The sequence below is a fragment of the Lacerta agilis genome, chromosome 3 (assembly GCF_009819535.1).
Source record: "Lacerta agilis isolate rLacAgi1 chromosome 3, rLacAgi1.pri, whole genome shotgun sequence".
NCBI classification, from domain to species: domain Eukaryota; kingdom Metazoa; phylum Chordata; class Lepidosauria; order Squamata; family Lacertidae; genus Lacerta; species Lacerta agilis.
In genome coordinates, this window is record NC_046314.1 from 76211620 (window position 1) to 76226103 (window position 14484).

The window sequence follows — 14484 nt, forward strand, 5'->3', positions numbered from 1 at the left end:
TCCTGATACAGGGCTGCCATCAGAAGTCTTATAAAAATTTTGTCGTTCTTTATCTCCTCAACATCTGCTGGAAGGGCATTCCATGGGTAGGGCACCACTGTCAATATATATCTCAATGGCTATAATATAAGAAGGTGCATAGGCACTGAAATGGGGGAATAGAAGCTGCTTCATAGGGCTCCACAGTTTTTCATGGTGCCTGCAGGGAGCAGATAGCCCTTATGTAAAGAATACACACCAAACATGAAAAAATAAATCCTTTTTCCTCAGGTGGTCACTATTAATAGGCAGGTTGTGATGGGGAGATTATGGTATATGCATTGCTAGGATTAAAAACTTTTAAACTGTTGGAAGCTTAAAATCCAGTTGTCCATTTTAAATGCATAACATGTTAGGAAAAAAAGACTTAATTGAGAACTTAAGCTTGGGAAATAAATGGCTTGTCAAATGACATGTTATCTATTTTTCTCTGGCTGTGGAACATTTTTGGCAGTCTGGTGATCTAATCAAAAAGAAAACATTTGCATGTCTTCTGTGGATAAGTATTGGAGATGCTCAACTATCACCTTCTATTTATTTATTTATTTGTTTAATGCTAAGAGACCCATATCTAATAAATGATTGTGCTCTTCTCAACTAGTATGATATTTGAGCAATTTCTGTTCAGGAGCAAACATGATTTGTAACAATTACATTCCTATCACTCTCTGCTCTAGATTTTATATTTGCAAACTCATTGACATCCAAGAGAAGAACTGAACTACTGGACTTTTGCCCCATGGAAATCTCTAAATATCTGTCGATTTCAGAAGCAACAGTTTTTATCTCTTGGTACAATATTAGATAAATGTAGATTTCTGGTATTCACCAACCTTGTTTGATTTGTGATGTTGATAATAGGCAGATAATCCATAACAGCTATGTACACAAATTGCTGTGCATTATCAACAACACTATAGATAGCATCAACATCCAAAACCCTGTCCTTAGGGCTTAGCAGTTTGGGAGAATTCTGTGAAGATAAAAAGGCTGAAATTTATATCAGAAGTTGTACAAAGGATATGATTTACTTTTTCATCTTTCTTCAGTGTAGAATTTATACAAAAGTTATTACACTTCCTCAATTCTTTTTTTAAAAAATTAGCAGTTACACCCAAATTAATATGAGGAAGTTATTGTTTGATGTGCCATAGGATTCAGCCCAACCTTTTCAAATATGAATACAACCCTTATCTCTAATACTGAAATGTAGGATCAAGTAGACCCAGCAAAAGACCTAACAGATTTTTCGTATTCCTTACATTTTAAACAGACCCCCCTAAAGAACCAGCATGTGTGTGTATCCTAATTTTTTTAAGTGCTAAAACAACATGTTACTTTCTGACATTCCTGCGCAGAAGCTGCTACAATCAAGGTAATGGTAAAGGGACCCCTGACCATTAGGTCCTGTTGTGGACGACTCTGGGGTTGTGGCGCTCATCTCGCTTTATTGGCAGAGTGAGCCGGCGTACAGCTTCCAGGTCATGTGGCCAGCATGACTAAGCTGCTTCTGGTGAACCAGAGCAGCGCACGGAAACGCCGTTTACCTTCCCGCCATAGTGGTACCTATTTATCCACTTGCACGTTGACGTGCTTTCGAACTGCTAGGTTGGCAGGGGCAGGGACTGAGCAACGGGAGCTCACCCCGTTGCAGGGATTCAAACCTTCTGATCGGCAAGCCCTAGGCTCTGTGGTTTAACCCACAGCGCCACCCACGTCCCTACTGCAACCAAACCACTGTCAAAAACCATATTTTTTCAAATTAGGGCTAACCATCTATATTTGCAGGTACATGTTGAACAAGATAATGACAGTTGTTGCTGATGAAACCATTGTTCTATGAAACTTGAAAAAATTATTGTTGGCTTAATGCAACGGGCAAGCTAAGCCTTCAACGCTTCTGTTACAATTTCCATTGTGTTACTTTTTTTTAAGGTTCTATTCCATTTCCTTTCTTCCTTGTCTGCAAAAATTATACCTAGTGTGGCATGTGTGGTGTGTGCCATAGCTATATCACTGTTACACCCTGGCTGTCTTTGTGATAATAATGCAATAATAAATAATTCAAACATTAAAGTCATTAATACTGAAAAGCAGCCAGCAGCTTCCACGACCTTACACAGAAAGTACATGTTCTTTTGTGTTTATCAGAGAGATGATTTTCTGTTGCTTAGCAACTATACCACAATGGTTGCTGAAGATAGAGCACCCAGACTTAAAATCACAGGCACAAAGCATAAAAGGAGAAAGAGGTAGTCAAGACATACAAGGTGAAATACTCTTGCTGGCATTCTTTACCACATGATAATGTATGCACACTGTTGGTGGGTTTTTTTATCCAGAAATGTGCTCTCTAATGGCTACGCGCTGTCCTGTATATTAACAGCAAACTTCCTAGCCCCATGTTAGGTGAGAGATTCCTGCATTGCAGAGGGTTGGGCTAGATGATCCTCATGGCTCCTTCCAAGTCTATAGATCTGTAATTCTACATGTGGATACAGTCATACTTTGGAAGTCAAATGGAATCCATTCCAGAAGTCTGTTTGACTTCCAAAACGTTCAAAAACCAAATTGAGGCTTCTGATTGGCTGCTGGAAGTTTTTGCGGCCAATCAGAAGCTGCAGAAGCCCCGTTGGATGTTCAGCTTCAAAAAGAACATTTGAAAACCAGAACAGTCACTTCCGGGTTTCGATCATTTGGGAGCCAAAACATTTGAGAACTAGGCTGTTCGACTTCCAAGGTACGACTGTACTTATGCAGCCACAATAGCACCATCCTCACATAGGAGGGTGATATCAGCAGGCTTGAACTTGCAGAAATACAAAACAGCTCTTCAGGGGAGAAGCCCTCTGTAGGTGGGTGGACTTAAAACCTGATGATGACTGAGCATTCTCAGTAGATGTAGACTGCTGACTGACTGGAGGGGGAACAAATAGAAAACTGGGTGGGACGAGGATTGTATGTAGTATTCTAGAGAAGGTACTGCTGACTGGTTGGGACAGAAACACTCCAGACACCATATTTTTGCTGGTTCTACTTGCTTAAGAACTAATAAAAGAGAGAACAAAATAAAATAAAATAAATCCTTCCAGTAGCACCTTAGAGACCAACAAAGTTTGTTAGAGACCAACTAAGTTTGTTAGAGACCAACTAAGAGAGGTCATAAGGGATCTGTAACGGAAGTTGCACATGACATGTTTTTTTCGGGTGGATAAGTCTCTTTTCTTACTGATTTAAATCACTGAATTAAATTGCCTTCATTTAAATCAGGGCTGGTAAGCTTTTTCAAGCTGAGGGTCATATTGACCCATGCTCAATCAGGTGCCACATGTTAAAGTGGGAATGGCAGAAGTGTAGAAGTGGGCATGGACAATTTGGGAGGTCTTAGGAGGTTACAAAATGCTTTTTGTACTTGCAAGAGTGGTCCAAAACTTTAAAAAATTACGTTTTCTTTTTAAAAAAAAACTAAAAAAATGTATAACAGTAGGTACCAATGAGATCAATAACCTAGAATAACTAAAAAATAAATTAAAATAATTTTCATTTTTTAAATGACAAATCTGGTGTACCACAAAAAATTGGCCACTGGGAGACTATTGGAGCAGTCATAAACAAACAAACAAATTAATTAATCAATTAATTAATTAAAATCAATGTGGCTAACCTGTGGCCATGAGGTTTTTAATACTCTCTCCCCCATGCCTGAATCATTGGGTTGTAGTCTTCTTTGAAGCTATAAAAAAGGTTAAATGGGTTCTGGAGAGAGCAGGAAGTGGTTAGTTTGTGTGTTACACATTACAGATCTCATTCTTCTTAAGCACATTTTAGCAAGGCAGTTGTAGATTGGAATTGTGGACAGCTTTTAAATAATAAAAAGATAGACTGCGTCAGAGATCAGTGGCAGCCAAGTTCTAAGGCGTTGATGGGAGCCAGTCGGATGTTATTTAAGAGGACATGTGAAAATATTAATTCAACCTGAACTTACATAGGGCTTTAACACCTCAACCTGTCTAAAAAAAATATAATAAACAAAGAGCACAAGCATACAAAACCAACACAAACCAACTCACCGAAACAAAGACTTCTGATTTGGTTTCATTCAACTCAAGGGCCAGTTTATTTTCAGTGCCATATACTGCATACAGTCTCTTAGACCAAAGAGGTGGGATTTTGCTCTTGGATTTTAGTGAGCTGTACAAGGCAAATATCTTTTGTAAATCTAACACCAGGCAGCTGCAGTTGTATACAATGACTCCAAGCTCTTTCATCTGTGAAGGAGAATTACATATAATTGAGAGCACATTGCCCAGCAAAAATATCTCAACTGGTCAACATAATTTGGTCAGAAGTTCATTATTCTGACTAGATAGTCTCAAGTGTGATTGCCCCTGTGCGAAATAAATGCATTATTAGGCCAGCACCTTACTGTAAAGAAGTTTCAAATATATTGTTAATATTGTAAGTATTCTTCATGAATGGCTAATACATTCTGTGTTGATAATGTGGGAGTCCTGGTTTAACAAAGTAGATCTTGGGACACAACACAAGTATTTGATTTTTCTGAAAGTTAAATTTATATCCAGTGAAACATGGTGGAAGAAAGAAAATGTTCTGCTCATGACTAATAATAATAATAGTGTTTATTAATAATTGCATATTACTCATTGTCTAGTCCTTTATATCCTCAAAATAGGAGAATCAACTTGTTTCACAGCTGATTATCATGTACTAACATCAACTTCAATATCTACTTTCTATTTCCTGGGGGAAAGTACTATGCTGTTTGCTTTTCTTAGCCTAAGCCTACTGAAAAAATCCTGTTCAATATAAATATGAATGCAAAATGTTTTTATTTTTCCTGCTACCTACTGTGATTGGAATAAAAAACCCCAAGGAAGTTGAATATATTAATATAAATATCAGCTAATGTTTCATCTGTGTACAGCTGCATAGTATATTACTTTAATTTAAGTAGTAATAAATATGTATTATTCTCCCCTTGTAGCAGCTAGATTGGATTTTCAGTCCCTTTCTTAGATTTACTGTAGCTTTATACTACTGTTTTATTGCTGTGGTTACATCGCACATAGATTGCTATGCTGTATTTTCCACAACAATTTTTGCAAATACTTCCAAACAAAAGAAACATCGTAAGACGTCATCTTCATGCACTTAGAGAGAGCCAGGGATTGCTAACGCATTGCTGCCGGGCCATATAACGTACTCCCCCAAGGCTTTTGCAGCCTACCAAGGTTTTTTGTTGGTGGGGCAGAGCTTTGTCAAGTTTTTTTCACTGACTGCTGTGTTCCACATTCCACCACTAGGATGCTGATGTGTTCCTTTTTGGGGTGAGGTGTCGCACGTTGCCCTAAAGTCCACTAAAAGTTGATGCGAGAAGCAGCAGCACCATGGCTGATAAACTGCTTTTCAATCTTTAGGCATGAGCACATTCACAACAATTTCTGTTCAAAAGAAGAGTGCATATCCCATTAGCAGTGGCTCCATTTCCAGTGCTTCATACTTCTGAGTCCACAAGACAATGACTGGAAGAAATTGTATCTCTTGCAGGGCATCAGACAACTGAATATGAGAGATGAAAATATTGTAGCTACAAAAAGAGAGAGAGAAAGCATGAGGTTGGAGGGGGGATGCTGGGAACCAGGGGTGGGGAGAAAGGAGGAGAAATAGGGACCGTACTTTTCTATTGTAATTCTGTGAAAACCCTAATAAGCCATAGATAAAAAGAAAGGAAGAAGGGAAATGTGATGTCTTGCAGCTGAAATCAAAACGGAGAGAGAACATCAGCTTAAAAATTACTTGAAATAATTTACTGGTAATAATCCTGTAGAAAATCTAGGGGTAGCAGGTTCAGACTGTAGCCTAAAGGTAGGCTTACTTAGGGCCATTGAAACCAATGGGCTTAAGGAAGCCTAGGTCATGTTGAACAGAGGTCAGCAACCTTTTTCAGCCGTGGGCCGGTCCACCATCCCTCAGACCATGTGGTGGGCCAGACTATATTTTGAAGAAAAAAATGAATGAATTCCTATGCCCCACAAATAACCCAGAGATGCATTTTAAATAAAAGGACACATTCTACACACTGATTCCCGGACCGTCTGCGGGCCAGATTGAGAAGGCAATTGGGCCGCATCTGGCCCACAGGCCTTGGGTTGCCTACCCCTGATGTTGAACTTAGGTCTGTACTTTTAAAAAATCGCATAGAACAGAAAATTTCACGAAGTCTAACATTTCCTAATTGCAATAATTGAAAAAGCCACATCTGGTGGAATTTTTCTTTTATGCAACTCATTTTATGCAAGCCAACTCTTCTATGCAAGACTATCCAGACATGTGCTTTATTTTTCTTTAGCTACTGTTTATTTTAATCCTCTTTTGAATATTTTTACATACCTGTTTTTCACTGTTTTTATAGATAATTTTAATGTTTTTTTAAAAAAACTGATCAGAGGTTTTCTTGCCATCATGCGGCACATGAATGTTGCCAATACAACCTGTAGTAGACAAGCCGATCTCTCATTTCGTAATTCTAATTTTAATTTCAGAACTGGAATGGAGCCATCCATCATGAGAATGATATAATGCTTGCATTAATTAAAAATTTAAGCACTGTCTAATTATAGTTCTTTGAAATACTGTATGGGGGAATTAATGGCCACAATTATTAAACCCTCACTTGCAACCTCACGGTCACCCTGGCATTAGGAGAAATACATAGTTGTGCAGTCCACATGTATATGATGGATAGGGCCTAGTCTATGGTTGGAATCCAAAAGCTCTTGGGTAGGGAGTGTCAACTGGGCAGAGGTCTCCCTCCATCCAGACCTGCTAGCCGCCGTCTACAAAGTGAAACCTGTGTGACTCTTCTAGCACAGAGGTTTCCCTTCTGTCAATCGAAACAGGACATTCCAGGGAGGAACAGGTGTTCCCCAGGTCAGGTTGGGATCTTGGGTTGTGGGCGGTGCTATGCATAGTCCAAAAACTAGCAGATTACAATAACCATTCACAAATCTGTTGTCATTATTTAGCATTCCAAGGCAATGCCACATATTTTAAACTAGTATATTGAATAAACTAAACTGATCAAGCAGTATAGCAATGACCTGATTATAATTTCAAGGCACAGAATCTACACTGTTGTTCAAAGCCTTGTTATTATTGGTTTTTATGATATTATAGTACAGTGTGTGTGTGGGGGGGGGGGTTTACCGTAAACCATCCTGTGATCTTCAGATGAAGGGCAGCATAGAAATTAAATAAATAAATTTGGTAGTTTGTCTTTCCAAAACTGGAAAACAGGCATTGACGTGTGAAATTATCATAGTCATACTGGATCAAATTCCAGCATAACAGCATCCCAAGTGGAAATGTGAAAAAAATAGTTCCTTTCAATCCCAGTATTATTTGATGTACAGTAAAAGAACTTAATTCAGCTGACTGTCATTAATGTCCTATCTTAAAAGAGCCAGCTGGGCCCTTTCATAACTTCAAAAAACTCATTAGCTTCAAAACAGTAAAAGACTGATATAGTGTTCTTTTCACCATATATATTTCTGTAATGATAAGATGCAGCTCTCTTGAACGGAACAAATCCTGCCATGGCTAACAAATCTTATTGTAAACTCTGGCTTGGAAACATTATAGAGAGATGATTGTTTTGTATATTTATAACTGGCCCTGTTCCAAAAGCTCAAGAGGTTTTTACTTGGTGCCACTTGTACTTGGTTACATGTGAGACTTTCATGCTAAAGATGGACTGCTTTAAAGTGATTATTTGATGAAGGAAACTTTGATAAGTTGAGTCAGAGCATATAATAAAGCTTGCACAAAGCAAAACCACAGAGTCCAACTCATTTCCCAAGTTTATAGAGTCACCAAGCAACAACACTGGAGGAAACATGGATCCTTCTATTAGAAGGGATCAGAAAATTTTGATTTCTATAGTAGTATACAAGCAGATTTTTTAATGGCATATACAACCTGTACTCCTCTCAAGCACGACTAGTTCTCAAAATACAGGGCAGTTGTGAGTGTTTATAGCTCCTGCAGCTTTGTTGAGGTTTGTAGGCAGCCAGAGAAAATTAGGACTCTACTCATAATGGCAAAAAGAGAGCCTTACATCAAATAATAATGATAATAACATACACTAAAACCACCCCTTCATTCTATTTGCGTGGAAAATTAACAAAAGAAGGCACTGCTTTAGATCATCCTCCCATTTCAGGAAAATGAGTCAATGTAAAGAATAAGGAGATGTAGATGGAGGAGTTGGTGAGGCACCGCATCACTGAGTAGTGAAAATTCATTCTCCTAGTCACAGCTCTGTACAATCTTACTCAGAGGTCCAGAACCCTTGTCCTGTTAGGTCAAATAGGAAGCCTCTATTTGTGGTTGCTACAAATGAAGATAAGAAACAGCCAGCATTCATACCTCACCCAGGGGACTTGATCAAGAGTCATCTCATCTCAGAAGTTTGGAGAATATCAGAAAGAGTAGCAGAGACTCTTACTGTTTTTATTTTCTCCAAAGTGCAGTGCAAATCAAAACTTGAGCAGGGATGGGTAAGAATGTGAGCTATAGAGTATTTTTTCTACCAAATGGTCTGGGGCACTTGCCCCTGGTTGAATATATTTGTTGCCCATGCTCTTACTACCCCTGGATCTCCTTCTGCAATGTCAGCTCCTCGCTTGCCATGACTTCTGATTCTGCTCTTCAGCCAGTCCATATGCCCAGACCACATGTGGGTTCCAGGACAGCCCCCATTGGGGAATCATGCTTTAGTCTGTATCATGTTTAAACTGCTTTGCAGCCTAATTAGCAAATGCATTTAAAATTAAATATCATTGTATCTACTACAAAAAGGAATCAGTAAGCTACATTAGCTCCTTCTTTGGTTTTGCTAGAATGCAATATACAGGCTAGTTAGAACGAAAGGATTCACTTCTGTTGCCTCTCCAGGGGAGAGGCTAAAATCATAGATGATAACTCCCACTCCAGCTGCATGGGCAGAGACAGATTATTGGCACTCACGCAGTGAGATAATAATTATCAGTCTAGAGTTTTCTAAAAATAAAAATAAAATAAAAAATTGCCCACTGCTTACAATTTAAGCTATTGCTTCTGACAGGAATTTCAAAAAAAAAGATACAGAATGAAAGACATTCAAATACAGAGATGATTTGATAAAATCTCCTGTTATTCAGAACAGTGCTGTATAGTGTGCGACAAATACAAGGTCAAAGAGCTCTTTTCAGCATGTTACTGCAACCAACAAACATTACTGAATGGGTTGTTTTTCCACATATGAATACATCTGAAAACAAACGCTGATCAAAATTCCTTGAGGGATTTTAAGATGCTGAAAATACAAGCGCAATTTCCAATTTTTAAAAATCACATAATAGGTCTTTTCTTTAAATCCATTGGATCCTTACTCCTGCATATTTTCTGTAAAACTAAAGACTGTGTAAGTTTAGCTTGCAAAGCACAATTTTCAAGAACATCCTTAAGGAACAAAGACATTTGCATCAACACAATACAGATAAGGACTTGAAATGCCGCCCCTGGACCACAGACCATACTTAATTTACTGCCACAATGTAATATGTCATAATTAGAACAAATTGGGAGCTAGTATTGTTTCCACTCTTGAGACTCTTGAGAGTCTCATGGATTGCAAGAAGATCAAACCTATCCATTCTGAAGGAAATCAGCCCTGAGTGCTCACTGGAAGGACAGATCCTGAAGTTGAGGCTCCAATACTTTGGCCACCTCATGAGAAGAGAAGACTCCCTGGAAAAGACCCTGATGTTGGGAAAGATGGAGGGCACAAGGAGAAGGGGACGACAGAGGACGAGATGGTTGGACAGTGTTCTCGAAGCTACCAACATGAGTCTGACCAAACTGCGGGAGGCAGTGGAAGACAGGAGTACCTGGTGTGCTCTGGTCCATGGGGTCACGAAGAGTCGGACATGACTAAATGACTAAACAACAACATCGTTTCCACTAATTACAATGTTTCTCAGTTTTAGCTGGGTAAAGAAGCAATAGATCATAGGTTCTGCCATAAATAAGAACACAACTAAGTGCCAAACAGTTTAAAATAAATAACCAGTGCAGTGAAGAGGGGCTGAGCAGGACTGGGCCCATAATAGGGGATTATTGGACTTCCTTTTCCCCTCACTATTCACAGTGGGAGAAAAGCTCCAACTTGGATCACCATGACTTCCATAATAAAATGATCCATTGTGGCAAAAAATCAATATTGTGCAAGTGCACCTCTTACTCCCCCACTCCCAAATTTGCTATTGAGGAAACCACTGAAGTGGTGGGGGGCATTGTTTGCAAGGGCAGGATAGGAAAGAAAAACTAGGCAATCAGAAGTCTGTTCCATGTTCTTTTGAGTATTTCTGGTTTTGCAATTTGATTTGATGCTGATTTCCCCCCTCTTCCTTCCATGTCCCTTGTGAGTTGTTATTTAAAACACACACACACACACATGATTGTAAGCCTGTGGGCAGGGACTGTCTTGCTTCAATTGATTGTATACAAACCACTCTGAGAGCACAGCCTAATTTAGGGCAGGGTGGGTGGTTCTCCCACACAGGATTCCATGCCAAAGGGGCACCAAGCTGAGAGGAGGAGAGGGGAACAGTGAGAAGTGAACTGTATTTGTAATGGGCTGGGCTGGCCTCCTTTTTTTTTTTTTTGAATAAAGAGTTAAACTTCACCGACACCATGTGATTTATTTCTGATCTGCTCCTGACACCCACTCCTGACAGTATCCGAGATTCTCCCCAGCCCCTCATCTTCCACTTTTCAGTTTGCAGCAAGGGAAGGGATGGGGAGAAGTTCCAGGAAATCCAAAAGGTGTTTCCTCCCAACCTTTGAGCAGCGATTGCCACTTCCTCCCTCTATAAGAAAACAGAACTCGGTTCCTTCACCCACCAGGAGGACTGAATGGCAGGAGCTACCTCCCCCACTTCCTGCATACCTCTTTTAGATTTAATGCACGACAGCAGCAATCCAGGTTTGGAGACTGGAACCTGAAGGGAAATGGAAGGAAAGAGACAGGGGTGTGTGGAATTTCTGAAGCTTTGATTCTTTTTTTCTGCTTGAGTAAGATGGATAGAAAGTGGGTAGGAGGTAGGGAAGGGGGCAGGGAATCCAGAGAGATCTTTGTGAGTTTAGTTTTGTTTGTTTTTTTGCTTTTGCCTGGGAGGGAAAATCAGTCTGGGGAAAAAGGAGAGGAAGAAGGGAGAGGGTAGGAAAGGAAAAGGAGAGAGGGAGAGAGCATGAGCCTCCTGTTGCAGCAGCCCAGCTGGTTAGGCATTGCTCAGGGAGGGGGGTGCCTAATTTTGGCCTTGCACAGGGCACCGTATTACTAAAGTCCGTCCCTGCTGAGAGCCTCTCTGACTGAAGAGCAAGATAAAAATGCTATAAATAAATAAATAAATAAATTGAAAGTACCTGCCCCAGTGACTTCCATTCTAAACTGGCACTTCCAATGTATACATGCTGCCTATCCACAATCCAGAATGATGTCTGCAGATGGCCATCATTGTAAGCCGTCATGTTTATAAAAATCACTTCAGCACCTAAGGAATACAAGAACATAACAGTTAAGTTGTGCATAAGGAAACAAACAAACAAACAAACAAACGGCTTACATAGTCAATCACTTCAGAGTTTAACAATGCCATCTTAAGCACGGAGTTCAGCAGAAGTGGGCTTAGGAAGGCATACTCAGAGATGAAGTGCAACCCTGTGCATGTTCACATGTTCAGTGGGCCTTGTTCCATTACAGGAACTTTATAGCTACATTTATTATCACAACTTCCTAGCTACATTTTTGCAGTGTAAGGTAAGGTACCAGTAAGTATCTGGGAATCTTGTCAAAAGCAAAGAATTTTAATAGTCATCAGCTACAGCTCTTCAGAAGAATGAGCTGAAATGATAAGAGTCTTTCCGGAAGGAAAGTTGGCTAGACAGAGACAGAACTATCTGGTCATTAAGAACCACACACTTTCTTTCCAGTTCTTTTTTGTACAATGGTCCATGTCCAGTCAGGAAATTAGTTTTTAATCTCTCTAAATCCATTCTGTTGCATGACTTAGAAGGAGGAGGCAGTTCCTCCTCTTGACAGGCACCACAAATTTCTCTGCTGATCCCTGGCCTGGATGGTACATGTGTATAAAGGGCATTTATTATGCAGAACTGGTGAAACTAAACCTCCTCAGAGGCCATCTATTGACATTATTTACAATGTCAATTGTAAATACAATAGCTACAATAGCTACAATAACTAATATGCAAAGATTTCAATGTTTAATTAAGGGAAACTGGGTTAGATTGAACTATGTTTCCTAGAAACCTTTAGAACAAGGTGATTAACTCAAAGCCTGTAGGCCACATCTGCACCCAAAGGCTTTTTGTATTCCAACTGCATTCTTTTTAAAAACAAAACAAAATTAACCACTTCTGTCTGTCCCTTACTATAATGCCATATTCATAAATGGTTCCCTGTAGCCAGTGGCGGAGGAACCCTCTCTGGCACCCGGGGTGGCACAGCCCGTATGGACTGCACATGTACGGAATGCCATGTGTGCACACTCCATATGGAATGCCACACGTGCACTCCATATGGGCTGCCGTACAGGCTTCTGCACGAGCGGCATCTTGTACGGACACCCGTATGGACGGCGCATGAACACGCGCCCTTGGCCACTCTACAGCTGGGGGAGGCAGTGGCCATCTTGTCACCCCTCCCCGAGTGGAACACGGGGAGGCCCGCCCCCTCTGCCCCTCCCTTCCTCCGCCTTTGCTTGTGGCAACTCAATTAAAAATGTAATATTAATTAATGAGTGCTCCTTTTGGTCTCCTGCTGTGATACTGTGCTTGTATACCACCAGAAGATTTTTGTGACTCCTCCAACACCCTTCAAAATGTGTCATATATAAAACATTATTTATTTCAACAATGCCTAATTCTCTTTATTAGTCCCCTTAGAAATATATTAAGAATAAATATCTATTATCTGCACCACAGGGAGTTGGACTAGATGACCCTCAGGATCTCTTCCAACACTACAATTCTATGATTCTGTGATCTACTTAATAATAAACTAAATGTGAAAGACAGACAAAGCAGTTCCCTGTTGGAACTAGCCTGCCAAGACTCTCCAACTTTTTTTTCCTCAGAGGAACAGGGAAAAGTAAGACATTGTCCCCACTGGAATCATTGAAACCCCTTGTGGATTGTTCTGCTCGTCCACCTGAAAGCAGTTACTCTCACAAGCCATCCCAGCCACATTAAGATCTTGCCACTCTGCATATTGTAAGATAATTTTCTACACACACAAATGACATGGTCTCCCACCTATACTGTAATTCTCTGTTCCTAGGAATACTTGAGAATAAAACCATAAAGAGTTTGAGACACCATGTTATTCTTGCCTTGTGCTTAGTCAATATTGCTAGAAAAAATATCCGCAGTGCAGTTGAAGGTAATTCAGTTGCATATGCTTTATACTATGAGATCTCAATATGTTTACTTGGAGTCACACATTACGGATTTCATGGAACTTATTTTATAGTATGCGAATTTAGTATCAATGGGTCTTAGTAGAGGTAGCAAATAATAAAGAAGTGCAGGTTTTTTGTTTTTTTTTAAGAAACAAGAGTACCATATTGGCCCGAATATAAGCCATACCTGAATATAAGCCACACCTTTAAAACTGGAGGGGGGGAAAGAAAAAAAAGAAAAAATACCCAAATATAAGCTGCTCCATTCCTCACTGTTCCTGTCTGCATACTGGGCAGGCAGGTGGGGGAGCTGTGCTGCGTTGATGGCGGCCTTTCCCCTTCATCGCTCTCTCCCTTCCCAGCCTTGGGGGAGAGGACAGGGGACTAAGCCTCACTTTAACTTTTCACGGTGGGAATTTGGGGAAAAAATGAGGCTTATATTCAGGCCAATGTGGTATATATATAAAAAAGTATATTAATTGCTGACAGAAGAACCATTTCATATTGAATATTTTCCAGTGGCACAGAGGTAAAGCATCTCATCTCCAGGCATCTTAAGCTTCCTTCTTAGCTTTATGCCAAATGTCTGGAGGTGTTCCAGAAGTTCCATTAGTACAAACCCTCTGCATTCAAATGTGGTTAAGTGTAAAATGGAGGGATGCACAAGTCAATAATATAAGGCTACGTATTTTATTGCACATCTGACTTAAGCGTCTAAACTGAAAAATGGCCTGTTTTTGTGTTCTTCAGGAATGCAATATTTTACAAAGAGAGATACTGGCAAGAATGATTTCAGACTCAAGGAAAGTCCAGCAGAACATTCCCAACATGTAACCTGCAAGGAGTGGAGCAATGGATTCACTGTTGCATCTAAAGCCATGCCAGCTCGAGCCAGCCACGCCCC

General features: G+C 40.0%; 1 protein-coding gene across 3 annotated transcripts in view; it reads right to left on the minus strand.

Annotated features, from left to right (window-relative positions):
- PLD5 (phospholipase D family member 5) overlaps nt 1–14484 on the minus strand; it is an 82254-nt gene that overhangs the window by 4521 nt on the left and 63249 nt on the right. For all 3 annotated transcript variants that reach the window (XM_033144354.1, XM_033144355.1, XM_033144356.1), the window contains 3 exons: nt 11527–11654; nt 4110–4307; nt 873–1012 (listed from right to left, as the gene is read on the minus strand). In XM_033144354.1, coding sequence (XP_033000245.1) covers nt 873–1012; nt 4110–4307; nt 11527–11654 — 466 coding nt within the window. The remainder of the gene's footprint in view (nt 1–872; nt 1013–4109; nt 4308–11526; nt 11655–14484) is intronic.